Source organism: Rissa tridactyla, chromosome 12, assembly GCF_028500815.1.
Source record: "Rissa tridactyla isolate bRisTri1 chromosome 12, bRisTri1.patW.cur.20221130, whole genome shotgun sequence".
NCBI lineage: Eukaryota > Metazoa > Chordata > Aves > Charadriiformes > Laridae > Rissa > Rissa tridactyla.
In genome coordinates, this window is record NC_071477.1 from 3,498,440 (window position 1) to 3,525,603 (window position 27,164).

Here is a 27,164-nt window from a genome sequence, read left to right on the forward strand (position 1 = left end):
AATCTATAGGTATATCACCGCAAAAATACTTTTTTTTTTTTTTAAGATCTAAAAAAAGAAATAAAAATTGGATAACTAACTTCTCTCTTCAGGGTCCAGATGGAGTTGAATTCATTTTGGCTCTGGACTCACTACTGCAAGTGTCCTGCCTTAACAACCGAAACTAACAGCTGGTGCTTTTATTAGATGGCAATGTGTTTATGAAATGCAGTATTGCTTCAAAAAGTCTGTTTAAAAATGTTAAGATATCAAGTCAAATCACTAAAGCTAGAGTTGGGAAATACAGCCAACACTGCTGTTAAAGAAGCTGTTCAGAGCTTTACTTCTATTTGGAAAGTCCTTTTCTGATCCCGGTGAGCCATGGCTGTCATTGCCTTCTGAAGGCTACAGGGCAACTTCCAACTCTTTCTTCGGGTTCTCTCCCATAGAAGGGGAAAGGAAAGTAGAAGTGACAGCCACTGTACACACATGTATTTCCTTTGAGGAACGGTAACATTCAAAGCAGCTTGAATGTCTTCTGCAGACTCCCACGAAACCCTTCTGCAGTCATCAAGTGTGCTGAGCACAAACATCCAAGTTATTCAATCCAAACACTTCTCAAATTAGACTTAATTCACGAGTCGCCATAAAGGGTGATTATAACCTAGGAAGACAACTGAAAATAGGGAAAAAACGAAAATGACATCAAACTTGCTAAATATGTATTGTTTATTAAGGCTTGTATTCTCCTAGAGGAAAAAGTTAATCTGATGCTGTCCATTACCCCTTACAGGCAGTAACAGTCCAGAGACAGAGTTATACGTTCTAAATACAAGTCTAAATGATACAGATTAAACTTTATTTAAATTGGAGGTCCTTTTGGAGTAAATAGTATTCAGAAGATACTTGCTTTCTAATATAGTAAAAGATCCTCTACAATAAACACGTGCAGATTCAGTGTGCTAGAGCAGCGGACATGAGCACCATTTCCATGCTTAATTGGAACTCCAGTTGGTGACAGGTTCTCCGACGGTCCCCTCACTCCACAAAAACATGACAGCAAATTCAGTTTCTTAAAACAGGTTTTTTTTACTCATCCAACAGAAAAAAAATTAGACATACACACTGTCAATTTTAGACATCTGAGGCATAATCCATCATATTATCCGTACTATTAGTTCCTACGTTAAAGCTCAGCATTATTGGTATAAAAACTTTAAATGGCATTAGGATTTGGGGGGCGGGAGGGAGTAATGAAGGGAAGGATTAAAAATGATCTGCAATTAACTAATAACACCTGAAAGCTGAAACAGGTTTAAACACATTGTCCAAAACCCCTGCAATGTTGATAGCATCACATTATTATTTAATTAAGCTACAAAAACCGTAAAGCAGAATTATGGCTGAGAGAAAGCATCTCGCTCACTCTCGGCAGGATATGGTATAACAAATGCACACTGAAGCACTGGTTAACAGAATGTGGAAGGGAAATATTTTCCAGAGAAACAATTTCACTGACAATTTGATTTTCTACTAGACAGAAAAAACCAACATGGCGCATTAGCGATTTTAAAAGTGTAATTGTACAGATAAATAAAGAGGCATAGCAGCTGCACAAAGTGATCAGAAATTTAGGGTTTTTTCATTTCAAAATTCTGAAGTGCAGTATCTTAAAAGTTTTTTTTTTTAAAATGATTAAAAAAATAATATCAATGCATGGTTTCTTACTTCCGCCATGGAAAAAAAAAAAAGGGGTCTGGAAGGAGGGTAAAGGAAAATTTGTCATGTATTCTCCATAATCTCTATATCTGGCTAGGAACATAATTTGTGCCAAAATAAAGTCTTTGGGAAGCATTGACACTTTAGTATGCTCATGTATAGGTCCACATTAGGTTAATATAACTGTTTACCAACTTAAAAAAATAAAAACAGACACACCTTTATTAATGATTTCTACAGAATTTTACATAGAAAAAAAGATACAAATTAATGCAGATCCACTTGGGCAAAAAAACCCTACAATGTACTTAAAGATGCGACAACTTAATTTCCCCTGCACGAGAAGATATATTGGAGCTGAAAGCTTTAGTTTGTCCTGATGCCAGGATACAGCACCAGTATACTTAAATTTTGTTTCTCATAGTCGAATTTAATATCAGTTCTAGTATATATATCAAACTGTATATGTTTATTCTTATTGTTTGTTTCGATTCTGACGTTCCTGCAAAGACAAAAAAAGTTAAAAGTTAAGAAAGATTTCAGTCAAATGAAAAAGCAAAAAGTTTTCAGCAGTAAAACAGCACTGATGTGATCCCAGACAATTATACACTTTGTTAAAACACTGCTGCTACATTTTATAAATACATTGTATATACCTGACAACCCAAGGACTCGGTAACTTAATATTAAGCGCAGCTTCAAGTGGAACTGCTGAATGAATACCTACAGTCACTTCAAACTGACAGCAGATGAAGGTCACAGTGAGAAATGTATGGAATATCAACATTCCTAAGCAGCAACAGGACCTGCAATATTCTACTTTCTGTATTATTGCAGTTACTGCAGTAGCACAACCCATACAAGAGCAGAAAGGAGACAGTAGACAAATGAACTCCACAGAACTGGTATAATTTTGAAGCACTCAGATGACTTTGGAGTTTTAGTCACATTCAATAAAAGCAGGATTTAAGCTCTCTAGAAATTCTCTTCCTATCTGTTGAACTATTCTGGGGAGGCACTGTGAAATAATTGACAAGTCAGAGAAAAAAAAATAAAACCACCAACAAAAAAACCCCCAAAACCAAACATCATCAGGTGGAAGAAAAGTTATGTGCTTTTGCATGGTCTGGTAAAAGACCAGCACAGCTAGACTAAATAACCTGAGACTTTCTAAAAGCATCCCAGCGCAGAAGCCAGCAGGCTCTTTGGAGACTCTCTCAAAAGTTTCCACTAACCACAAATACTGAGAAGAGCTAAAGGCAACCTGAAGGCATCCCTCAATTCCTGTAAGTCTCCATCTGACCAACTTGTGCTCTCCCAGCAGCAAACAGTCATGCCTCCACTCCGATCCCGAGCAGAGGCTCTGCACAGGGCTTATGCAGTTGAGCAATGTGATAACAAAAAAGGAGGGGACTTTTTCAATAATTGTTTCAGGTGCCCCATAGGTTGCAAACATGCAGAAGACAGCAAGACGAGCTGAATAAAATACACTGTTGTATCTTTTGCTCAGGGCATTTTTCCAGCCAGGATACCATGCAGACTGAATAGAAGAGGTTCAGCCTCACTGTTTTCCATTTCATCCTAATGCTGTTTAAAACAGACTGCAAAACAGGCGTGTAAAGACTCTACTGTGTGTACTGTACTCGAATGCATCAATATGCACCAAATCCTATTTCAAACAAGAAAATTGTGAAATAGCCTAAGCACAAACAACAGTCAACTCCTAAACTAACACCTTCAGATTTTACTTGTTTTGTAGAATCTTTCTGTATAAAATTCATCTCAGAATTGTTTCTGTTGTCATGTAAAGCTTATTTGCAAATATACCAAAGATTACAAATGTAACAGACTGTATTTGCTACTTCAGCTGGTCACAGCATAAAATCAGAAGAGTTATTTTTAAATGGAGTATATTGATTTCTGCCTCCAGGCAGAATAATATTTTTAATATTTCCATAATAAAATTAAGTCAAAGTCTAGTATAAATTCTTAATCTGTGATTTAAAACAGAAGACAGCAAAATTTTTACCAAATCAAGAAAATAGTATAGATTTTTTTTTTTAAAAAAAGTATCTATATTCCCCTATCTTTTAACTGGTGACTTATGATGAACTGTCAATGAAAGTAATTTCTGAGTGGTAGATTATCAGAACATATTAAGTGTTTTAAGTTCTTAATGAAAAGAACTTACAGCTGCCTGACATTTCAAACAAAAGGTGGTTAGAAAGAATCTAAAAGTGAATCATATCAGCCCTTTTTTCCAGGCTTCTAAAGAAGCAGTTGTTCCACTCTACTTCCATTTTCAAGGTGGCAAATCCCCTTTACTCTGCTTCATTGTCCTACCATATGCATCAGCCCGTTCTTTCCCATTGCCACCTCGTATCACTTATTTTTAGTTTTGTATGTAGTCATCCGCTGACCCTCACAATCCCACTTTCTCCGATTCGCATGGACTAGTCCCACATAAGCAGACAACAGGCTAGAACATGAGACTTCTACCTGCTACCCAGAAAGTACACCCATGGCATTCGGACTCAACTCAGGCTTTATAATTCCTAATTTATAATAAAAAGTGCTATTTATTGAGCAAGTTATTAAGCAGTTCCTCCTACCTTGCTGGTTGCTTTCTCTCTCGGGGACTAATCTGAGTCTTCCTTTTAAAAAGTGTCTGAAACCATATAAACTGATGGGGAGGAAACTGATGTAACAATTCTTCGTGCTCTTGAACATGGCTGCTTTTTAGAAGCTCTAACTCTCAAACTCTCTTCCTTACTGCTATTTAGCACTACTGCAAGCAAGAACAGGCAGTTTTGTAAGCAACTAACAAAGCTTTGGTCATTTTGGTTCTGAAGATCCATTCGGAGCCTTCATAGTTTCTCTTCTCCAGGGGAATTCTCTGATATCTCACAGGGGAGCTCCTGTTGCATACTTCTCCTTCGTGACATTAATACGTATAGTCTTCAGACACAAGAAAAACTGGTTTTCACAAAACCTGCAGAAGCTTCCATTTCCAAGATACGTCCCTGTCAAACTTCTTTTCCCTCCACCTCAGTCTGAAGTAGCTGTCAGCCTTCCTACTAAACTTCATTTGTTAAGGTCAGTGGGATGAAAGCATTCATCTTCTGACACAAAAATTTAAGCGTTATCTTTGTATGAGGAAACACAATTAGTATTAATCTTAAAATATAAATGTTTTTTTAATTACAGTTTTGGAGGAAGGAAAATATTCTGTCCTTAGGAGTTCTGTGTCAATGAATGTGTTCACACAAAGCATACTAAAAGGAAATACACAATGCTAGAAGCAAACAAGTATTTCTAAGTGCCAACACGTGCTAGCTAACACTTTACAATATTAATCACCCAAAAGGAGAATTGGTAAGCTTGGTGATTCAAGAGCTTTCTGATATAAGACTACTCAGCTCCTCCAGCACAACACCAAGGTGTAGACCTTGGAATAGCCGAGTGCCTTGACACACACCAGAGGTGACAGCACAGCAGTCCACCCCAGTCACTATGGCCATCCAGTTAAATACAGATCTATGAAGACGAGCTGCTGACAGTAGACCAACCCACCTGTCCTACCATGAGAGATGCAAACAAAAATAACAAAACCTGCAACAAGTTTATTTTCTTTACAAGCTTTTAACTTTGGAAGACAATTTTGTTAAGACTATACAAGCACGTTTCTAGAGAACGTTAATAATTAATGCCACATTATACTCTATTTTCTTTTTAAAGACGCTCTCTCACACTTGTTGCAACTTTTTCACGTTTTAAGAGCATGAGCTTTGATCACAGAAGTTGCTCTCTTTGTGGACACTGTAGCGGCCCTGGAAACTGCCTGAGAAATGCTCGGAGGCTCAGGAGACATCTCATGCCGCTCACTTTTTTGCAATTTCATTCCAGACACCAATATCCTTCTATTACTCCTCTCCCAGGTTCTGGGTCACCAGACCAGCCTTAAATAGTTTATTACTAAGGCAAATCAAAAGCTGGACTTACATCCCAGCATGAACAAATCTTCCCTCAATTCTAGACGATGATACAGCAATGCTGGTAACATTGATGAATTTTTGGCACTTTAGTGAATGTCACCCAGGATTTTACCCGCCCTAATCCTCACTTGATGATCTGGTGTTAACACAGAGGTTCCTGGATCAGTTAAACGCAGGGAGCACACACTAGTGCTCACACTGCACACATTAGTTAAGGAAACACCGGCTAGCAACAAACTGTAACCATCGAAAGGAAGGAACTGAAATGCTGGTGGGTTGCATTGTACGGATTACATGAAGTTTTTCTTCCCTACTAAATATTTGTGTATAAATAAAACTAAAGTACTGAGGCCTTCCACGTGTAGACTTTTAAGAATTCTAGCCCTTTGTAATTACAACAGTGGTGAAATGGAAGCACCAAATTTCAAGAAGTAATTTTACTGCTAGACAGAGTATAATGAATGAAAAACACAGCAAACTGAAAACCAGTTAATATGGCACATATACAAATAACCATCTGAAAACGTCAGTTAGGTCATAAGGTATATTAACTGGCAGTAAGATTCTTCAAAAATTATTGTTACAGGAAGGTAAACTTTGCATAACAGGAAGGCTTTAACTTACATAGCACAAACTGCTCAACAGTAAGAACTTTACGTGCGTGCATATCCTGCAAAGAAACTCTTCCAGTAATCAGAGGGACTTCTAAAATTCATTTAGTCAACGAAGACAAAAATATTAACTTTCTAGACAAGTTTTATAGAATGCAACCTGACAAGCAGTATCTTGTTTTTCACTCCCTTCCTGTTGATCTGCTTTACCTCTCTAGCTCTGTTATCTTCCCCAGTGTACTTCAATTGTCTCTATATTGTCCTATTTTCTAAGCTATTCAGAGAAGTCTAAGAAATGTTAAATTAGCCTTCAGAGTTTATTTTCTGAACATGTCATACAAGCTAGAGCCTTGGTTTTAAATGAGGCAGAAAAACTGCATTATTTTGAAAAACTGATCCTGTTATAAAGCAGTGACCTGGACAAGAATATTGTATCAGCACTTGAACTGAAAGCGTGAAACAGTTGTGCATATTTAAACAACCCAATGCAGGATCAGCTCAAGAGGTGACCATCAGCCCCTCAGCAACTACAAAGCAAAGCCAGTTCGGCATTCAGTGCGTAGCCATCTGGATCTTCCGCAGGCCAGTAAATTAACTGTTCCGAGACTAGCTCTCCTATCACTTCCCCAGCACTCTCACTCCTCAAACACGCACATTATCCTCCCCTCCAGACTCAGCAGCGAATCACCGTTGAGACTCAGCATTAAAAAACCCCAATCAATCACCCCCCTACATTGTAAACACTGGACAAAGGAACCAAGGCCTTTGGACCTATTCAAGATTCTCTCCTACATAAGGGAACACCTCTCTTCACGATACAGGTTACATTGAATATTGAATTACTAATTGTCTACTGAAGCAATGAAGTGTTGAAGTAAAGGCTTTTAGGTTTTAGCTCGTGGAACTTCACAGAGAGTACACAAGCTTCAAATCTTAAGCTTCCCTTCCCTTCTGTGTTGAGGTATGCTCTGCACATAGTATCAGGTGGCTAGGAATAGTTGATCTAAAAAGTTAAGACACTGATGTCCTTTTCTCTTATAATTTAGGGGTATATTCCATGAAGCCAGTTTAAAGCAATTTTATCTGCACTTTAAAATGGCAATATACCTTTAAAATTGCAACTTCAATTTAAGCTCCAAGAACATGCATTAAGTCTTTGCTTCAAAATGTTTTTTGAAGCAAGCGTGAGCTGCACTAAACCAGCCTGTCAAATAAATGGTTTAATTGAAATGCTGTACAAAAAAAGTCTATGAAACACTATCAATAACAGGCAACTTTAAGTGTTAGTTAGGAACTACACATCCTGACACCTATTATTTTGTCAGCCCATTACTTCCAGACTGCCTAATTAAAGGCATTCTTGAAACTGAGGTCCTGGGATAGATAGGGACAGATGTCTCTTGCAGTAGACTTAGAGCCATGAAAGCGAATTTAAGTTTTTACTATGCTTTCCCAGTTAATGCCCAAATTTCTCTTACTACACCTTCACTCAAAACTTCTTCTCAAGAATTAGTAGACAGACTAGACCTAGGAACTGAAAACCTTTATTTACCCAAATAATAATACACATGACTTGAGAAATGCAATCTTCCTAGCACTATTCCAGCAATTTTATGCAACTTTTTTTTTTACCAGAGAGATCAACTGAACAAACAAGATTAGGCTTCTTGCTCTTAAAGGGGACGTACAAATTTCAAATGCCAACACAGGTATCAATTCTGATAGCCCAGTTCCACTCAAACAGCATTAAAACACCTCATATTTATAAGGCAAAAAAACTTAAGTGGCAATCATTGGCAGAATTAAATTCTGAAACAGAAGCTATTTCCTAGTTCATTAACGATTTTAAGATACAAAATAAATCAAACTCAAGAAAACTGGACACAATGTCCTCTACCTGCATTATTGCTTCTCTTTCTCCTTTGAAACCTGTTAGCTATGAAATTCTCACAGACAAGTAAGCATCATTTTGTTTTTGGTGTTGCTAAACACATATAAAACCATCAGGTTGATATGTATTAAAAACATTTCGAATTCCTACTTACATTTTTTCCACCATAGCAGCCTTCACATTTCATTTTCCCCATATCTGTGTATAAAATAAATTTTTTAATAAGTTTACCTTCCGCACCACCTCCTCTTCTTCTTGGCGCTTTTCATAATGAGAAAAGTCATCAAAGATGGAGGTCGTGTGCTTGTAAGTAGCAATAATTTTAAGCACTTGTTTTGCTTTTTCTAAGGGCACCTCCTGTGTGTCACGGGAGTTTGTAACGGGTTTGTTGTCATTGTTCTCCAGCCTGATGTGTCGGAGCTGGTTGTTGGGCACATCCTTCACAAAGATCCACTTGACATCAAATTTCCCCTTCCACTTGTCCTGAGACCAGACACCTGCACTGGTGCCATAGTCCACAGGTGATTTCATCTCTGCTACTCCACAGAAGTGTCCACTGCCATTGACACTGAATAGCAAGTAGACTGGACCCTTGCTGTTCATGGACCGAAAAGCACTGTCCAGGCGTTTGTTGCCATGTTCCGTACTACACCAAATAGAATACTTAATGGAACGATGAATATCATCCTCAGAATAGCTCTTTATTATGAACACACGTCCATTTTTAAGGTTCCATTCAAAATCTTTAGGGTTATAGCTGTGAGCAGCTTTCAGTTTTTCAAGAACAGGATGGGACTCGCCACTTGGAACAGGGTTAGGCTGGGTACTGCCAGCTGAGTTGCTCTCGTTACCAGTTCCTCCACTTTGACCAAAAGCTGCATTTCTGTTGCGGGGAGCTACCCAGCGATTTTGGGGTGGCTGCTGAGGGGTCTGATACTGTGGCTGAGTCAATGGAGGAGGCTGAGTTGGAACAGGCTGAACAATTTGTTGCTGTGGCTGTGGGACAGACTGAGGAGAAGGTATCTGTTGGGGGGCCGGAACTTTTGCCACAGGACCCTTATTGTCCCAAGTACCTATGTCCATATTATGCTTTATAGGTGGAGGAGGCAACGCTCCTCCAATTACAGGTCCGGTTTTTGTTTTCATTTTAGGCTGTGGTTTTGCAGGCTTGCTAGCTATAGCAGCCCAAGAAGTTGGTTTAGATACCGGCAAGTTTACATTAGATCCACCGTTACCAGAAAGAGCACCAGTCATCCCAGCACTGTTGACAACAGAACCTACTGTTTTCACCGCAGAAGTTGTAACATCTCCACCAATCTTCAGTCCAACCATTCCCTGTTCAATACTGTTCATTCCAGGAGCTTTATTTAATGTATCATTATGAAATCCCGTTTGTCCATCCACAATGGTACCACCCAATGAACTAGGCGGGTAGCTGTAACTGCTCCCATATGCTGAGCTTTGAGTCTGCTGTCCTTGGGATCCACTTGTTCCCCAAGCTGAGAAGGCAGGATTTTCAGGGAAAAAGTTAAACCGGTGTTGATAGATATTATTTCCCAGACCCCCAGGCTGTCCAAAAACAGCATCGTGCATAAAATGATGATCTCCATTACTGAGCTGTCCATAGGTGGTGAGATACGGGATAGGAGGATCTCCTCCTGTAGACCATGGTGCTTCACTGAGAGAATAGGGGAACCCAATAGATGGTGGATAGTAACTGGACAGATAGGGATCAGTCATTGATGGATAGCTACTGTTCTGTTAAAGAGAAAAAAAAAAAGGTAACTTCAGATATAAAAAAACCCTTCATTTATAAATAGCCACAACACTGTTCATCACCAAATAGAAAAGAACAATAAAGACAAGGTAATTTAATTTCTAGTTACAGATCTTAGTTCACACTCCAAGAGATTCATGGCTAAAATGCAGTATCTGGGTAGTACCCCAGGACTAGCAGCTCACAACGAGGTTAGTACATGAGATTTTGAAACCATGTAAGCTTATTTACATTATTAAGGGTATTTAGGGGCTTCTTCTAGAATTATTTAACCTACATAACCCCAAAATATTTCAAGGGTTATATCACAGTGTATCCTGTGCCTCACAGAACTAAGGCTATTTAGTATTTCTGGATCACTACATGGGAGAAGTTTTAGATGAAATTACTTCCATATGACAGCACACATAACAGAAAATACAACTGCAGTCCTCATTATGGGATTGTTTTGAGGGGCCAACAAGCAAAACATACCTGAAGTGGTAAAACAAGCAAAGGCTACTTCTGACATAGATAGGACCACAGTGAGATGCCACGCTAAAAAGCACGCCAATTTTGCTGTAAGCAGACCTAACAACTACAAACTGAAATTAAGGAGACTAGTACACTAGAGACAAATATATGCAAACATATCATGTGATATATACCATCCAAACTGATTGAGAAAGACCCTATTCAGCCTTTTGCAAAAGTTCTTCCTCTCTCAGCTGTAAAGTTAGAAATGTGCAAGACTGTTTCTGGCTATCCTTCCAAACAGGTCACCTTTTCCACTCTATGACATAAGGGAATGACCAGTTATAAACCAGCAGACCCCCTTTGAAATTCTAAGTTTTCCTCCCTTTCAACTGCTTCTTAGACCAAGCCGAGATGCCTTTCCTTCCACTCTAAATCTTCTGCTGACACCTGATTTTGAAGCACTCCGTATGTTTCTCATATTCAGTAACAAAAAAGAAGAAATACAGCATATTCTAAACTAGGTTTTATTCTTCTTTAAATAAACTTAAAGCGTATGTATTGGAGACCTTCCAAACTGACATTCTAACTGTCATTACCAGCAAGGGGGAGGGAAGGTCAACATCTCCTGCTAATGAGTCAAACAGCAGCTAGCCTTTCCTTACTCATGGAGAAAGATTATTTTAAGAAAAGGAACTAAGATATCTTTCAAATGTCAACATTTAAAACTTTAAAAAAATAATACCTGTAAAATCATCAAAACTGCACTGGAACTTCAGTCATTTTTCCAAAAATCAGACTATTTCTCAGCTCATTCAAAAAGTGAAGTATAAAAACTCCTTGCTGAAGATAAGCGTAATGTTCTGATACAGTAATTTATATTGTTCATTTTTCAATGACTCTCTTCCTTTCCATATCTGGAATGATACTATAAAATGCCTCCAAGTCTTACCACAAGTGGTGTTCTGCAACCACTTCTGAGATTTAAACAGCCCAAATCCAGGGTTATAGATTCAAAAGAAATAACCTCTGCCTCTGTTCACACTGCCTTTATTCACATGCAAATTCTATCATTAACAAGAGGTACAGAATCCACCTTCCTATGAGAAGATCCTCTAAAATGCATTGAATTTTCTGAGACTCCCAAGCTAAAATAATCGATATTTAGCATTTGAAAACATCATTTTTCTGAAAGACTTTGAGATTGGTATGTGTTACAGCTTAAAGTGTTAATATTGAGAAAAACGTAAAAACAAATGCAGATGGAAAGGGAGGAGACATAAATAGTTCTTTGGAGCTACTTATGCTCATATATTCTACAGATTTAGAATTTATTAAGACCAAAAAGAATAAGCCTAGAGAAAGCAGGTGTTTCGTCCTAAAATATTTCTGCTAAAGGATCCTAGACAATTCCTGAGACTGTCATCTCCTGTCACACACCCTGTAAAGTTTCCACAAGGATTCTAATAAGATTAAAAGAAAGTTTCATCCTTACAAAACATCCAATCTATTTTGACTGGCTTTATGTCAGAGTGCGTAAAAGAAACCCTGACAGAAGTCCTTCGCTGCAACAGCAGTACATTTATTGCAACAAGCTTATCCTTGACCTTTCTGCACCCTTCCATATTTACTTTTTTTTAATTAAAAAAAAACCCCTCTAAACCCAACCATTCTATTGATTAGGAAGAGAATCCTTTCTCACAAAGCATACTGCTCGCTACTAATTCCCTGTTACTTATGAATAATCTTCTGATTCTGTATGACGTTACATGGGGATGCCTTTCCCGCTCTGAAGATAACTTTGTTATGTGAATACTCGATTTCACTCAGTTCCCTTTAAAAGCATTTTTACTGTGCTTTGTAACAAAAAGCTATCCCGTCTCCAATTTGATCTGTATTAACTGCTGCTACTTGGACACTAGAACCTTTATGGAAAGAAAAGGCAGCGTCAGTACTTAGGAGCAGCTTTCAACAGAAAGATGGAAGACATTTATATTTCATTTGATTATTCAACATATTCAAGACTCATTTTAAAAACTAATTTCTGTTTTTAGAATATGAAATTAACACAGTATTACCAACCTACATTTGATCTTTGATGTCAAATATATTGTTGTATCAGCTGGGGTTTTAATTTCTTAACATATTTTAAAATATCCAGTTGATTTCAAATCTTTTTTTGTAAGTCACTTATACTTTACAGTAATTTTAACAGGCTACATTAATCTGACTGAGTAACCAGATAATAAGGCTTTGTTCAGAAACATGGTTGTCTTCAGTACAAAATCTCACAGTCCTAATTAATGCTACTGTCACTTTCCACTTAAAACTGTAAGACACCCTACACAATTATTTCTTGCAGCATACCAATTTCTTACTGCAGCACAAATAAATCGGTCAATGGAGCTACACTTCCATGTAAGAAAACTTTATTAGAATTACGGAAACTCAACGGTCACAGCAATTTTTCCATTTAAACCTAATAATTGGTCTTGTTGACAGCTGAGACAAATTTCTTAGAATTAAACTACAATAGATGGTTCTACATTTTTTTCTATATGAAGTTTGATGTTCAGCATATTTCACATTAAGAAATCATCTCTTTAAGTAATTAAAAATTACATACAAACGTGATGAAGTAGAATTTAAAAAAAGAGGTGAAAACATCAATTTCTTTCAAAACTAATTTTGCATTATAAAAGAAAATTTTACTTCCTTTTTTTCCCCCCAAAAATGTCCTGGTTTTATCCCTACTACAGTACATTAATTCCAGAGAAGAGGGAATGCTTCCCATTGAATCATTTTAAGTCTGGAGAACACATCTATGCTGTAGAGGATTAGAAGCATAGCTTGGAAGCCAAAACCCACACAGTGCAGAGCTGAGTAGACAATTCATGCTATCACATGCACACTTGTCCTGCCTTTCACAGTGGTATGTCTCGATTGCTTCCAGGATGGAAACGAGCTCAAGTACATCTATGTTGTGCTAAAATTTGTGCCCTTCCTGAAAACTGCTATTATCCAAAACAAACTCATAACGCAGTTCCATCCATCTGACTGCCCTAACAAAAGTGTTTAATACACCTTGAAGATAACTGATACACAGTACCTGAATTGATACTGTTTGCTCTAGCGTTCAAGATTAAATCAGTTTCCACAAATGAAACAGAACAGTACATTATATGCCTTTATTTTTTAGCATGTAGAATAGCTTTCACTTGCAAGTAAGTTCGCTAATGTCACCAACATTAACAGTGGCATTTATCAGCTTCAGTCTGGATTATAAATTTCCCTTTTAAAACATAACAAGAGTTAGCCTTTCTTCCAAGAAATAATAATGCGCTTCGGTAGGTCTCTCTCTGAAATGGTATTTTATATTTGTGAAAGAAAACTTTTTGCATCTCCAGTTTCTATACATTCTGTTCACTTTAAAGATTTGAATGTTAAGTCAAAAATTATTTCAATTAAAAGTTATTTTCAATTATAATGGTATTTAAGTCATGGATGGTCATTTAACATACATTATAATGAACTGGATTACATTGAAAGTTTACATTATAGTGCCTTACACTTAAAATTTTTAATTCTGAAGATATTTCAGAGGACATGAAAGAACAACACTATTTGCTGAAGTGCAAAAAGCAAGTGAGACAGCTCTACAAAGCCATCTAGAAAGCATCGAAACCAAATTTCAACTTCACTTATTTCTAGGATTATACAAATTATACTAATCAGGAGACCTCAAAAGCAGAACCTTCAGACTCCCACATGCAACCCATCTATCAAAGAACTGTAAGATCAAATAGTCTGTCACAATCCAACTGTATCAATAACCTGCAATTTGAGGAGCAATCAGCAGACACTAGTTGGAGCATTAACTTCATTTTCACTTGTGGCCATCTGGATATGCAGAGTAATATTAGCTTTGTGAGCACAAATGCTAGTTGTATTACCAAGTAACACAATATGCTAGTCATTTCTTTTTCCATTTCTATTTAAGGAATTTGCTCCCTCAACACAATCCTATGAATTGAGTGCCAACAGCACGCCTATGAAAAAAAAACAAGTTAAAAATACACTAACCTGATTTGACTGCCCAGAAAGGTAAGGTTCAAAATCGTTGTCATGAACTGTATCCTTCTGATGTAATGAACCATTTTGTACTAGAAGAAAAAGGTTACAACATATTATAATACCGCTTAATAGCATTTCAGTAAAGAGTTCTACCCTATGTTATTTTATGAAAAGATGTATTTCTTCTTCACAGCATGAAGACTCATAAAAAAGTCCAAGGAATAATATTTTTCCCCAAAACATTTTCACTTTGTATTATTGCTTATAAAATGGATTTTGAGTAAATTTAAAAATTAAAAAAAAAAAATCGAGTCAAGAGTGAACACACAATTCATGTGAGTTACCTCTGAACAAAAAAATAATTACTGACAAGAATTTTGTGAAAAATATTGGGAAACAACATCTATTGTTCTGGTCCATAATTAGAACTCTCAGAAACTAATTCACAGTTCTGCCAGCACGTGTTATTCACTGCTTGCTTAAATTAAGTTGGCTAAAATAAGATGAGGTGAGGTTACGTTTAGTTACGAAATAATGACTGGTAAGTGCCTTGATATCCTGACATTTTCAGGAAAATTTAAGTCTCAACTTTCTCATGTGCAAGAGAGATATCTGCCATAATCAAACGCCTACTTAAGCAGAAATTAATGTCTGAAAATTATTCAAAACACATTACTGAAAGATATACAAAATTAAAACTGTTATTAAGTCACTTCAAATAATTTCATTTGCTGTAAATTTAAGAAAACAAGGTCAAACACATTATGCGATAATTGCTTTGTTTACCTTTTTCATGGAACAGCTAAACTAAATGAAAAGTAACACTACAACAAATAGGATGTTTAGCAAACAAGCTTGGGAATTTACCAGAATATTTCTGCAAAGTTTGTCAGGGAGAGTAGAGGTAAAAGACTTATTTACAAACGTAGGAAACAGCATCAAACTTTCTCTAACTAGAAGTAGCTGAATTTTTACGGCAGGTTAAGTTATAGTAAAAAGCATAAGTTGAATATTGTTAGTTTCTAAGCCTAAACAGTTACACGCATATTAGAACTCACAGTAATAATCAAGGTATTTTCTTAGATGACTTGTTATTATGTTCAATTTCAAATGAAGCAACAGAGTTATCAAAAAAGGCTTATTATCTCATTGGAAGTTAACTATCTTTTATTTAAAATTCCTTAAATAATTAAGTTTGTGAGCTTATATATGACAGCTAGAACATCTATCAGTCAACAGCAAACTAGTAACACAATTGTATTCATAAAGCAGGAAGAGACTATGCAAAACCATGTAAAAATATATATTGAATAGGTATATCCTTGTGACTTTATGTAGAAATCTGCTTTATTTTAAGGAAAGGAAGAGCATTATTATGTTTATACTAACAGATAGCCCTTCCCACTGTAAACTCAGTAGCATGAAGTGGGATGCAAGCAAGCTTGTATGAGTAAGAGTTTAATGTTCCTTTTGAAACAAAGCACAAGTTCCTTTGTTCCAGATGTTATCCATACGGACTAAGAGCAATACCTTTCTGCTCACCTACAGCGACCTGCGTAATTCATCTGTTATAGTAACAATTTAAACGACCAGATCTCAACGTGATCCTCACCTTTATTATCCTGTCCTTTCGGTCTCTGGGAAGCCATGGCACATGATTGGGTAAATGAAAAAAAAAAAAAGAGAGAGACAGGAGAAATAAAAAAGTTAATTTTAGAAAAACGCTTATATTGTCACTGCAAAACGCACAGCTTTTGAGAAGGGATAGGAGGCTGATAAAAACGGTTAACAACACACCAGGGCTTGTTTAAACTGGGGCTGAGGAGCATGTTTCACGTATCGCTCAGCATTGGCCTTCCTTAGAAATGGCTCCGGCTCTCCAAAGGCAGTGGGAACGTGCTGTGCCCACGGGGGAAGCGAACGAGAAAAATGAAGCTCCAAAGAAGCCGGGAGGGAGAGAAAAAGCCTCTCCCGGGCCAGATGCAGGCACCGGCCTGCAGGGGAAACCCCCCGCCGGCGGGCGGGGAGGCGGCAGGCCCCGCGCTCCGCTTCGCCGCTTACCTGAGGGTCAACGCTTGTGGCAGACATAATTCATGTACAGGGCAGCCGTGGTTCAGCAGAGAGGCCCGGGGGAGAAGGCAGGGCCGCTCGGCGCGGAGCTCCGGGGCCTGGTGGAGGGGCGGCGGCGCCTCTTCCCTCAGGCGGCGGCCGGGGAGGGGAAGGGGCCGGGACCGAGGGAAAGGGGCCGCTGGCGGGCGCGCCGCCGCTCGGCGCCTCCTCGGGGTGCCCGGGGGGACGGTAGGCCGGCACCGGTGCCGCGCCTCGCCTCAGCCTGCCGGCCCCGTCGCCTCACATGCCCCGGGCCGCGCCGCCCGGGCCTGCCCGCCACCGTCGGGCCGCAGCGAGGGACGGAGCCGCAGCCGCCAACTCCAATGGCGGCGGGCGCCGGGCTGCGGTGACGTCAGCGCCGAGAGCGCGCGGGGCACGCCGGGATGGCGCGGGCGGGGAGGGGGAGGAAGGCGCGCGGAGTTGCCGCGCGTGCGCGGGCGGGCGGCGGGCTGAGGGCATGGGCGGCCCCGGGCGGCCCTTCGCGCTTCCCCGGCCCCTCCAGTCGGCCTTTGCCGTGCTATGCACGAGCTTCCTGCTCCCCCGGCTCGGCCGTGCAGTCCCAGCCACCGCCCGAGGCGCTGAGGGACGCCGGTCTCCCCTCACACCGGGCCGCAGGCGGCGCGGATCCGGCCCTTGGGCCTGCGGCTGGGATCCTCTGGCAGAGGGCCACCACCAGCCTGACTGCTAGCAGCAGATTTTTATCAGGTCAATTCATTTTATTTTATAGAATCATAGAATGTGTTGGGTTGGAAGGGACCTTTAAAGGCCATCTAGTCCACCCCCCCTGCAGTGAGCAGGGACATCTTCAACTAGATCAGGTTGCTCAGAGCCTCATCCAGCCTGGCCTTGAGTGTCTCCAGGGATGGGGCCTCCCCCACCTCTCTGGGCAACCTGGGCCAGTGTTTCACCACCCCCATCGTGAAGAACGTCTTCCTAATGTCTAACCTAAACCTGCCCTGCTCTAGTTTTCCTTTTCTATTTTCCTCCCAGCTGCTGTTTCACAGAACTTGGGTGAAATCTTGCCCCCCTCAGCATAGGTTATGTTGATTTCAGCAGCGCCAAGAAGTAAACCAGTGGTTTTTCAGTGAGACTTGTCATTTACCTATGCACCCTTCTGAGGGAAGGTGATGAAGCAGTATTGAATAAACCGCCTGAGTTGGGATTGTTCTGTGCCGCTTTATGCCAAAGTTGCATCTCTGTAATTTTTAGGGAGGGCTGGCTTAAGGAGAAATTAGATGAAATGAATGTGTTCATATAGCAGGAATAGACTATGCAAAAGCATGTAAAAACATACATTGAATAGGCATATATTTGTGACTTTATGTAGAAATCTGCTTTATTGTACATAAATAGAAGCAATGAAAGCAATGCCCTAATATTTTATTAGTATTTGAGTTCTGCCTCATTAATGATTGTATTTCTGCTTCTTGTACATAGTGGGTTCTGGGTTTTTTTTTGTTTCTTTCTTTGTTTTTTCTAAATGGGTGGAATATCTAATGAGCGCAACTATTGCTACTTCTTAATGGTTTCTAGGTCCTGCTTAGGATCCTTTGGTCAAGATGCAGTTTGTAGGTGCTGCACAGAACAAAAGGGCAGTTCCAGCCCTCCCCAAGGTCCTGCAGTTTATACTGTATTATGTATACTGAAACTCGTGTGACAGTCTGCCTCAAATCTATTTGAGTTTGTGATGAAACAGAAATCAGCAAGGTTTTTCTTTCTTACCACATGTATTATGGCAACACCCAGAGGCCTTGCTGTACTGCTGACTTATAAGCATAGTAAATGATAGTTCACGTAGCGCCTGAATAGCATATGGTGGACTGGGAGCCTCTTAAGCCACAAGAAAAGAAAATACCATTGCAGTGCTTCTAAACAACACTGGTACCAGAGGATAGCAACTAAATGAGATTTGTAGAATATAAATTCTTTTGACTTCTTTGGAAACCGGTGCAGTAGATGGGTTTGTAACAAAGAATTTTCATTGATTAACAATAAGTCACTAAGATTATCTTTTAACACGTTACATAGGTGTCTGAGATCTCTTTGGAAAATAGAAATAATTGGCCAGAAACCTGTTTTTTTCTTGAAGGTATCAAAATACCTGCAGAGATTTAGTTTGGTATGTCTCTTTTGGCTTTGAACATACCTCTTGTGTAGGTTTCTTGGCATAAACACGCACCATTTACAGTTTCTAGGTCTGAGCACTATAAGAACATATTTGAGAGAAAGATGAATCAAAATCAGGTCTTCACCATGTGTATAATGTGTTATTGCCTGAGGTAATAATTGAGGCCCAAACTGGGCCTAGTGCCAACTAGTGTGATGGTTGTATACAGTCTTATTGCTGCCTTCACGAGTAGCTAGAGCTCTGACCAAAGTAGTTAAGGCTCTGCCATACCAGATGTACTTCCAGATGTTACAGAGCCTTACTTGTAACATCTCTATGCTTAATTGTGGGGGTAAAAGTGTCAAATTCTAGTCTTCATGAAAGATACTAAACAATGCAATCATCCTTTCCTTTAGATAGAGTTAAAACTAGAGTCTTCTCTGTGTTCAGGTGTTTGGAAATTGTGAGTTTGAGTTTGTATTTATTATTCTAATAAAACATCTGAAATGAATAGTCTGCTTTCTTTTTTGTCCTTTTTCTGATCAGTCATCCAGAGGTAAGGAAGAAGGAATATGGCATTAATCCTCAGCACCTGGAGATGCTTTGGGTTCTTTGTTTGGCTTAGGTAGCAAGTAAAAATTGGCATGTTTTATCTTAATTCTGTTTGCCATACAGTATAGCTATGGACCAAGTCAGTAGGTTTGTGCTCTTGAGAGTCCCTGTATGAGCTGGAAAGGCTGTCTAAAGAGCAGTGCTTCAAAAACAAATGTGAGAAAAAAGTGAGCAGCATGGCTAGAGAGTGGAACATCTGTCTGGAAGGAAAAGGGAGAGGCTTGTCCTGGATACTTTGGTGATGGGCACTGCTCTGAAGTCCATGTGATTCTGTATGTTCACTAGTCTTGATATAGAAACGATGTGACTATGAATCATCCTAACCATGAGTGTATGTAGGCAGAATGTTAGAACTGTATTTGCTTCAGCATCCTAAGGTACAGGGGAATACAGCTGTTAGGCTCTACCTGTTATTTTACATTCAAAGACAGAGCATGTCAAGCATGTATATATATGTATGTGCCTCAGTCCATGTTTGTGTGAACATTTTTTTTCTTTTGCATTAGGAAAATGTGAGTTACTGCTTCTTTCTGGTAACTTTAAGAATGGTCTTGTCTATCCAGTGAGAAGTACTCAATCTTTTAGAAACAAAGCCAGTAAGATGAGAAGTCTCAGTTGAAGCATATGGGTAAGAAGCATTATTCAGAATTATATCAAGTCAGGAGACTCTTGGAGTGTAACACTGTAACCTAGCAGGTGACACAGTTTGGTTTTTTTTGTTTTGGCTTTGTTGAGAGAAACAACTATGTTCTTCCAGTATAAGAAAAAGTTACGGATATCTTTTTCTTCCTTTGTGAACTCTGAAATCTCAGAAGAGTTCATGTGAAGTACAGAATACTTTTTTTTTTGTTGTTTTCAAATTTAGATTTTATAGGGATTTTCTGCAGCCCTATCTTCTATGAGCAGGGGCATAAAATCAAACATTGCCATGCTGGAATCATCTCCCCCCTGCGCCCCCCGCCCCTGTGGAACGTAACCAAAGCAAGGATTCAATTTTAATTTCCACCATTTTAGGGTGCAAAATAAAAGCAGACACACAGACAAACAGTATCTGTTCTTCTCTCCTGTTTTTTGTCATTGACACATTGTTTATGAAAACATAAGAAGGGAAATCATATGCAAAGAGTGTGGCCTGTGAACAGATATCATCTGACATCATCATCACACATGCTGTTCTTTGTAAGGCAGCTTCATTGGAAAGCTGTAGCAAGGAGCTCAACTGAGCAACAACCGATCACAAGGTCTCACCCACGTCTCCTTCTTGGTCTTCATCATTGTCAGCTCTTCCGTGCTGCTATCATGTAGTTTCCATTAAATTGTAAAGTCAATCTCTCTTTGCTTACTTATTAGAATACGGTCATCCCTTGTTCACTTCAGCTTTTTGCAGTGTCCTCCAGGTTGGTCTGTTGTCTTTCTTCCTCATCTTTCAATCTTGCTATTGATTATTGATACAGGGACAAAATAAACTTATTCTGAGCCAGTTTGCATGGAGAAGAACAGATGATTGCTAGTGTGAATAGCTCAAGAATAGATCTTCCTGCCTGTTGTCCAAGCAATATTCAGGCAGCTAGGCACATCTCTACAATAAAAACACGTTCCAAACTGTTGCAGAATTTAATTGGAAAATCAGATATTCCATGTTCCTTGATGTCTGATTTTCCACCAATTAAAAAGTAGGATGAGCTCCATTAGAGTCATAACAATGCCTGACAAATCCTTCTAGAAAGGTAATTGATGACTGAATAGTGGAATGTAGGTTAGTCACAAGCTGATAGCAATCTCTTCTGAAGAGCTGTTAGTTTTACTTGTGAACAATTTGGAGTGGCAATGCCACCCAGTTCACATGAGGCTACGTGTCTCCTGTTCCTGTTCCTCCTGCCAGGCTTTGAGTACATAGATGGAATAGAGCACAAGCATGAGGCTCCTCCATGTCAGAATCAGAAGGAATCGGGAAATGATGGGATTCAGTGGGAGGGAGAGGCAGGAACAAGAGGAAGGAGAAGCACAACTGATCTTTGGCAAAACAAAGGGAGGAAGAAGGGGAATATCATTCACGTTTTCCATGCCCACTGTGGGAATTGTACTTAGCCATCCAGTTCTCTCCTAATTCTTATTCCTAATCTCTGTGTTGCTGCTCAGCCCTCTAACCAAATAAAGACAAAAAAAGACCCTTGAAAAAGAAACTCAAATTTTCCAGCTCCAAAAGCCATTTGGAAAAAACAAAAAGTAAACTGGTTTTTTACAAACAGTTACCTTTTGAAAAAGCATTGAACCGTTTTCAGCCCACTATCTTCTATAGCAGAAATATTTTTTATAATAGGCTGGACGCTGAAATCATGAAGTTATGAAACAATATAAAACATAGTAATGGCTTGTGGCAGAAACACTTAAACTTTCCTTGTTCCAAGGAACTAGCATGTTAGTTTGCTTTTCTTTCAAGTCACAGTAGGATTTTAAGGTCAGTTCTTCTATTGATTTTTTTTAATATCTGCTGTGCTTTGCAGATTTTTCTTTTGATATGTATTGTGTTCTGTTCCTGTGGGCCGGTATATTAATAGTGTTTGATTCTAAGCACTTTCATGAATCATGTTGCAAGATACATTTTAGCTATTCCGAAGCATTGCAATACAGAAAGTTTTGAGGCAATTCAGATGCTGTGGTAGTGGAAGCCAGGAGAAAGAATTAGGGAAGGAGACTGAAAGGTTTGAATCCTTAGGAGATCACTAAAATAAAACCCTATCATTTGTCCATGTTGGCTTATTTTTAATTGCTGTCAGCACCAGACTTGATGTCACTTCATCTTCTGCTACAGTCATCTCACTACTCCTTCTGAGCTTTCCATTGTTGGTGAAATGTTTCCCCCCAAATCACATGAGTGTATTCCCACAGAAAACCACCCTTAAATCTGTCCTGAAGCTTGCATGATGACAGAACATTATGTAAACCAAAGAACCCTAATAATCACTGACAGAATCAGTCAAATTTTGTAAATTAACTTAGAATTAACAGCCTTTCAGGTCTTCTGAGCTTTTATGCACCTTTTCCCTCTTTAACAGTCACCCTGGAGATCCCCTTGAACAAGTGGAATCGTAGGGGCTTGGCAATTCGGTACAGCTTTACCACAACACTGTGGGGCATCACTGCTACCCCATGCCATCGGCAGATTTTTTAAGCTTTGCGTGAAATCGTCCCTGAGCTGCTTGCAGGCTGCTGGTGAGCCAAGGCATGGCTCTGGGGAAGGCAGATCAAGGAGCCTACCATGTTCCCAGCACCTCCTAAGATCACATTTGAGAGCAAGGAAGGTGGTTATAAGCAGTACCAGATGAGGTTCATTGCTTGTAAAATGCTTCAGAAAATCAGAACTATTGAACATTCTTATCTATTAACAGGTGATTTGCTACAACCCATCAGCTGAGTCCCCAGACAGCCTCTGTAAGAGGGATTTGGTTAGCTCTGTATCTTATGTTTTTGGGACACATTCTTCAAAAGTCAATATAGACTTATAAGGAACAGGATCTGTGGAGCACAAGATAATGTGCAATTACATATAAATTCATTATGGACAAAAAAAAGAACAAGATTCTCTAAATTTTGTATATAAGCACTGCCCTCTACTGCTCAGGGATTTTCTTTAACACACATTTAATTAAAAAAAATTTCAACACTGTTCTTTTTAATTAAAAGGGCTCTGGATCTTTTTTCTTAAAAATCCTAATTTATCATTTTTTACAAACATAAAACACTAAAACAAACATAAAACTAAACTATGTCGAGGACATAGTTTAGAATAAGCTGCATGTGTCTTCTCAGGCAGAAAAGTGGTAGAGAAAAACATATTTTCAAGTAATTGCACCTTTCAAAACTAGCCTTAACATCCTTCATTCTGAATTGTGACCACAGGAAGGCAAAGGAATAGAAAGATTTCAAATTGTCAAGATGCAATGGTAGCAAAAGATTGTTTAATCCCAAAGTAAAGACAAAGCAATCTAGTCAAGCTGTTTTGAGTAAATTCTTATTGCTATTTATCTGTTAATTTTATAGTATATTTTCTGAAAAATTGTGAGGTGCAAAACGTGTGAGAGCAAGTTGAAAAAGCCACAGAACTAGAGTCACAGCATGACTGCAGGGGCTAAGAGGGCTGTTACCCCCTTGATAGGGAACTGTTGGCGTACATGACATACTCCAAAGTCATAACTTTTATCTAGACAGTCTTCTTTTAGAATATGACTATGTTAATTTCTGTTATTATATCAATAGTAATTAAAGAAAAAATCATGGATGCACTAGCAAAGGTTCCATAGTAAAATAGGACAATTGTGAGCATTATGTCATAGGAGTCATATAGTACCTGGCTGGTACTATGCTGGGTTTCAACAAGATCCCAAGGCTTAGTTATTGTTTCTTTCTTTTTTTTTTTTTTTCTTAGGGGTCCAAACAGTTATTTTCTGGAGGAAGTTTGAGCCTTGTCTCTTTGCCTGGTGACTCCCACTTGTAAAGATGAAATTTGGGCTATTTCAGCAACAGAGAATTTCAGCACAAAACCAACCAATCAGGGGAAACGAAGCATTAGAAATGAGCTCTGTCAGGTGGGATCACTTACAGCTTGGAAGGGCCCCTGCTTCTTTGAGAACGACCTCTGCATTGCCTGGAAGAGAGGAGGGTAGCTTGTGGAGTTGGGAGAATCTTAGTTCTTGGAAGTGTTTTGTTGAGGTTTTTTTAGCATATTGCAGGTAAACTTATTTTTATTTATTTTATTGTGCTAATCATAGGGAATTGTTGATATTTGCTGTAATGTTATTTTGGAAGTGTATTACTATGTAGGGGTAAGTAATGAATTGTGGGAGAATGTTGGTGTTCAGTAGTGTTGTAACTATTAAAGATATCAATTAGGTTTGGAGAGCCCTCTTAACCAAGTTAATGGATCTTCTGGAGAGTATATAAATGTCTCTAATGCAGGTGGACCATAGTGGGTTTCTTAATAAACAAAAGATAAACATATTTGTCCTCCTATGTTGCATCTCTTATTTAAAAATAAAGCTTGATTCAGCTGTTAAGCTTTTGGGTTGAAAAACTAATTTTGTTTCTTTGTGTCTTGCTGTGAAGCTTGCTCCAATGAGTGCTTCCTAAGCGTAAGTAAGCTGAGATAACTTGGTCACCTTCTAAGAGGTGGAAAACAGCTTTTGTTGTTGTTCAAGAGTAATAGCTCTTCCTTTTGTTAGGAGCCAGGATGAGAGCAACACTAATATTGTGGAGCTATGTCTGATGAACAAGTCTCTGTTCTGAGAGCAAAATCTGCTGTGCATGCTAAAAAAACTGCATGCTTATAAGTTTGCTTAGGCTGCAAATTCTGCTGTGTATCAATGACTAACAGTTTGGGTTTTTTTTCTTTCTGTATGAATTTTTCTTTATACTGATGATGTAGTTCTTGAGCAGCTACTTTATTGTATTAAATAAAGCATAGTTTCTAAACCGAACTGTTAGAACCTTCTTTTCCTACAACTCTGTTTTCTGTGACTGTGATTATAGAAGAAAATTCTAGTCGCTAATGCACTTTCTCTGCCTTGCTACCTTTGACTGTCAGAGGCATGTGGTTGAGCAAGCTTGATTTTGCTTTTAAAATCTCATTAAATGTGTTCTCCTTATGAAGGATGGATTTGTTAACTCTGGCTACAGGTCTTGCAACTACAATACCATTTAAGTTTTTGCCCTTAAATGCACTGCAGCACTTAACTAAGAGGAATAATACTTGAGAGATGCCAGTGGCCTGAGTGCCTCTTAACAGTCTCTCTGACTGTGTTTGCTGCAGAGTAGCTGCTGTACAGGTGGTCTCTACTTGATTGCTTCTTACAATGTGCCTATTCAAAAGTTCACTGCAGTAGTTATCTATTACCTTAATAATGTTTTGTACCAGCTTTGAAATACCATATCTTTTTAGGTGTGTGTGTATGTTTTTTTTTTCTAATTTAATATTTGCCTGTGTGATGTTCTGTGTGCTCTGGTAACTAGTAGATAGCTAGCAGTTCCTTGGGATGAACTGACCTATTGAGTTAGGTGGTGAAGGGATTTTCAGGGCACTTGCTTAAAAAAAATGGATTTGATTGCACCTACCACTTAGTCACATGCGTAGTGACTTCACCCCAAAGGAATTCCTTTGGAGTGATTAGTTAAATGGATCCTGATTCTCAGTTGTGTAATTGTATGACCTTTTGCATGTGTATTTGCCAGCCATATAGAAAGTATTAGAAGCAGCATCTGAGTTGCTGTTCAGGTTACATGTCCAGGGAAGGGATGTTACCCAAAGTAATATGAGGGCTTGGATAATTGGGCACTCAGTAACTTCTTCATTTTCACTCTTCCTCTTGCATGGAACTAGCAAAGGTAGAACATGTCTGATCCTTGATTTAAGGACACCTCCTTATAGAAACTGGACCTAATTACTTTATAAGGTATCCTGGAGAAGTTGTCTTCTATAGTGATATTTCTGTATATTCACTATTTAATTAGCATAATAAGGTTACGAAGAATCTATTGATATTCTGTGTAGTGTTTGGCTGTAAACTGAATGTTATGAGACATTATTTGTTTGGGTGTGGCTGTTCTCTACTTTGTTATGACATGCCTTCTTAAATCTGTTGGCTGGGGGGGTAGAGTAGAGTCTTTTAATGTTAATTTAAAGGCTGAGCAAAATGGCTGGGGATTTATCTCACAGATCAGATGCCAAAAACTGGATTGGTTCAGCTAGGGGAGGCCGCATAGGTTTTGCCCTCCCCCTCCACTATTTGCTCCCCCAAGCATCTTTGCTGTAAATTGGCAGAGGGGCTCAGAAAGTGCTAGTCTCTTTCCTTCAGACACTAGTGAGGACTCAGCAAAAGTTCAACAGCAAAGTACAGGAGCACCAGATCTCTGATTGGGCTGCAATTCCGAAACAAGCTCAGCTTTGTCAATACCAGGAGCTTTCCGGAATACACGTGGGGATGGGGAACAAATAATGCAGGGTGAGCGTGGCCTGGCACCGGGAATCCAGCTGACTGCTCTGGGTTATCTCATCCTCTCTTTCAGAACGAGAACATGGGGGACGTGACACCAGCAGAGGAGACTGAGCTCAGGGCTGCTTGCTGCCAGCTGTTTGAATCCAGCATGAGGAATGAAGCAAGAAGACTGAGGACTTTTCAGCAATGGCCAAGCACCTCACCTGTGTCTGCCCGAGATTTGGTCAAGGCTGGCTTTTTCTTTGTGGGTCCAAGAGATGAAGTACAGTGTTTCTGCTGCGGTGGTGTCCTGAAGGACTGGGGACCTGGTGATTGCCCAGTACTAGAGCACTTGAAGTTCTTCCCTTCCTGTAAATTCATTGGTGGTGAGGATGTTGGGAACCAAGAGATGCTTCCTCTTCAGGAAATCTTTGACACTGTGGATGGGCAGTTCCTCAGTCTTTTGCAGGGGATAGACAGTGAAGACACAGCCCTGCCCAACGAACCAGAATACCCAGAGATGGTAACAGAGGAGATGAGACTATCTACATTTCGAAACTGGCCACGATATACTGACATGCGTCCTGAGCAACTGGCTAGAGCTGGATTCTTTTACACAGGTAGGTACTCTGGGTAAATGTTTTCAACTCTTATTCAAGTTAACCTTTGAAGGTGTCACTACATTTTATTGCTTGCACAAATATTTGCAAGTATGTGTAGTGTAGTTAGAAACGACATCCTTCAGTCTATGCTGTTCCACTTGCTGCTTGTGTAGAATTCACTTCTATGTTAATTCCTCTTTGGGTACTGAGTGGTCTGCTAATAAGTCAATTCCCTTAACCAGCACGAGTGGAAAAAATGATGTGTTT

At 39.2% G+C, this 27,164-nt stretch overlaps 2 protein-coding genes across 5 annotated transcripts in view; one reads left to right on the forward strand and one right to left on the reverse strand.

Annotated features, from left to right (window-relative positions):
* Positions 1 to 690: 690 nt before the first annotated feature.
* YTHDF1 (YTH N6-methyladenosine RNA binding protein F1) lies at positions 691 to 16,953 on the reverse strand. Of its 2 annotated transcripts, none has more exons than XM_054218400.1 (5): positions 16,561 to 16,953; positions 16,112 to 16,136; positions 14,509 to 14,588; positions 8,350 to 9,953; positions 691 to 2,200 (listed from the first exon to the last, which is right to left on the reverse strand). In XM_054218400.1, exons 1-4 carry the CDS (start codon positions 16,585 to 16,587, stop codon positions 8,379 to 8,381), a joined length of 1,707 nt encoding a protein of 568 aa, XP_054074375.1. In that variant the 5' UTR covers positions 16,588 to 16,953; the 3' UTR covers positions 691 to 2,200; positions 8,350 to 8,378. The 2 variants fall into 2 exon arrangements, with proteins under 2 accessions (XP_054074375.1, XP_054074376.1); XM_054218401.1 differs by having other exon boundaries at positions 8,427 to 9,953; positions 16,561 to 16,952.
* A 115-nt stretch (positions 16,954 to 17,068) lies between these two features.
* BIRC7 (baculoviral IAP repeat containing 7) overlaps positions 17,069 to 27,164 on the forward strand; it is a 52,359-nt gene continuing 42,263 nt past the window's right edge. For 2 of the 3 annotated variants that reach the window (XM_054218613.1, XM_054218611.1), the window contains exons 1-2: positions 17,069 to 17,313; positions 26,387 to 26,915. In XM_054218613.1, the coding sequence (XP_054074588.1) occupies positions 26,396 to 26,915 (520 nt within the window). In that variant the 5' untranslated portion in view covers positions 17,069 to 17,313; positions 26,387 to 26,395. Of the gene's footprint in view, positions 17,314 to 25,721; positions 25,774 to 26,386; positions 26,916 to 27,164 lie in introns of those variants that run through there. The other variant, XM_054218612.1, reaches the window with a different exon arrangement.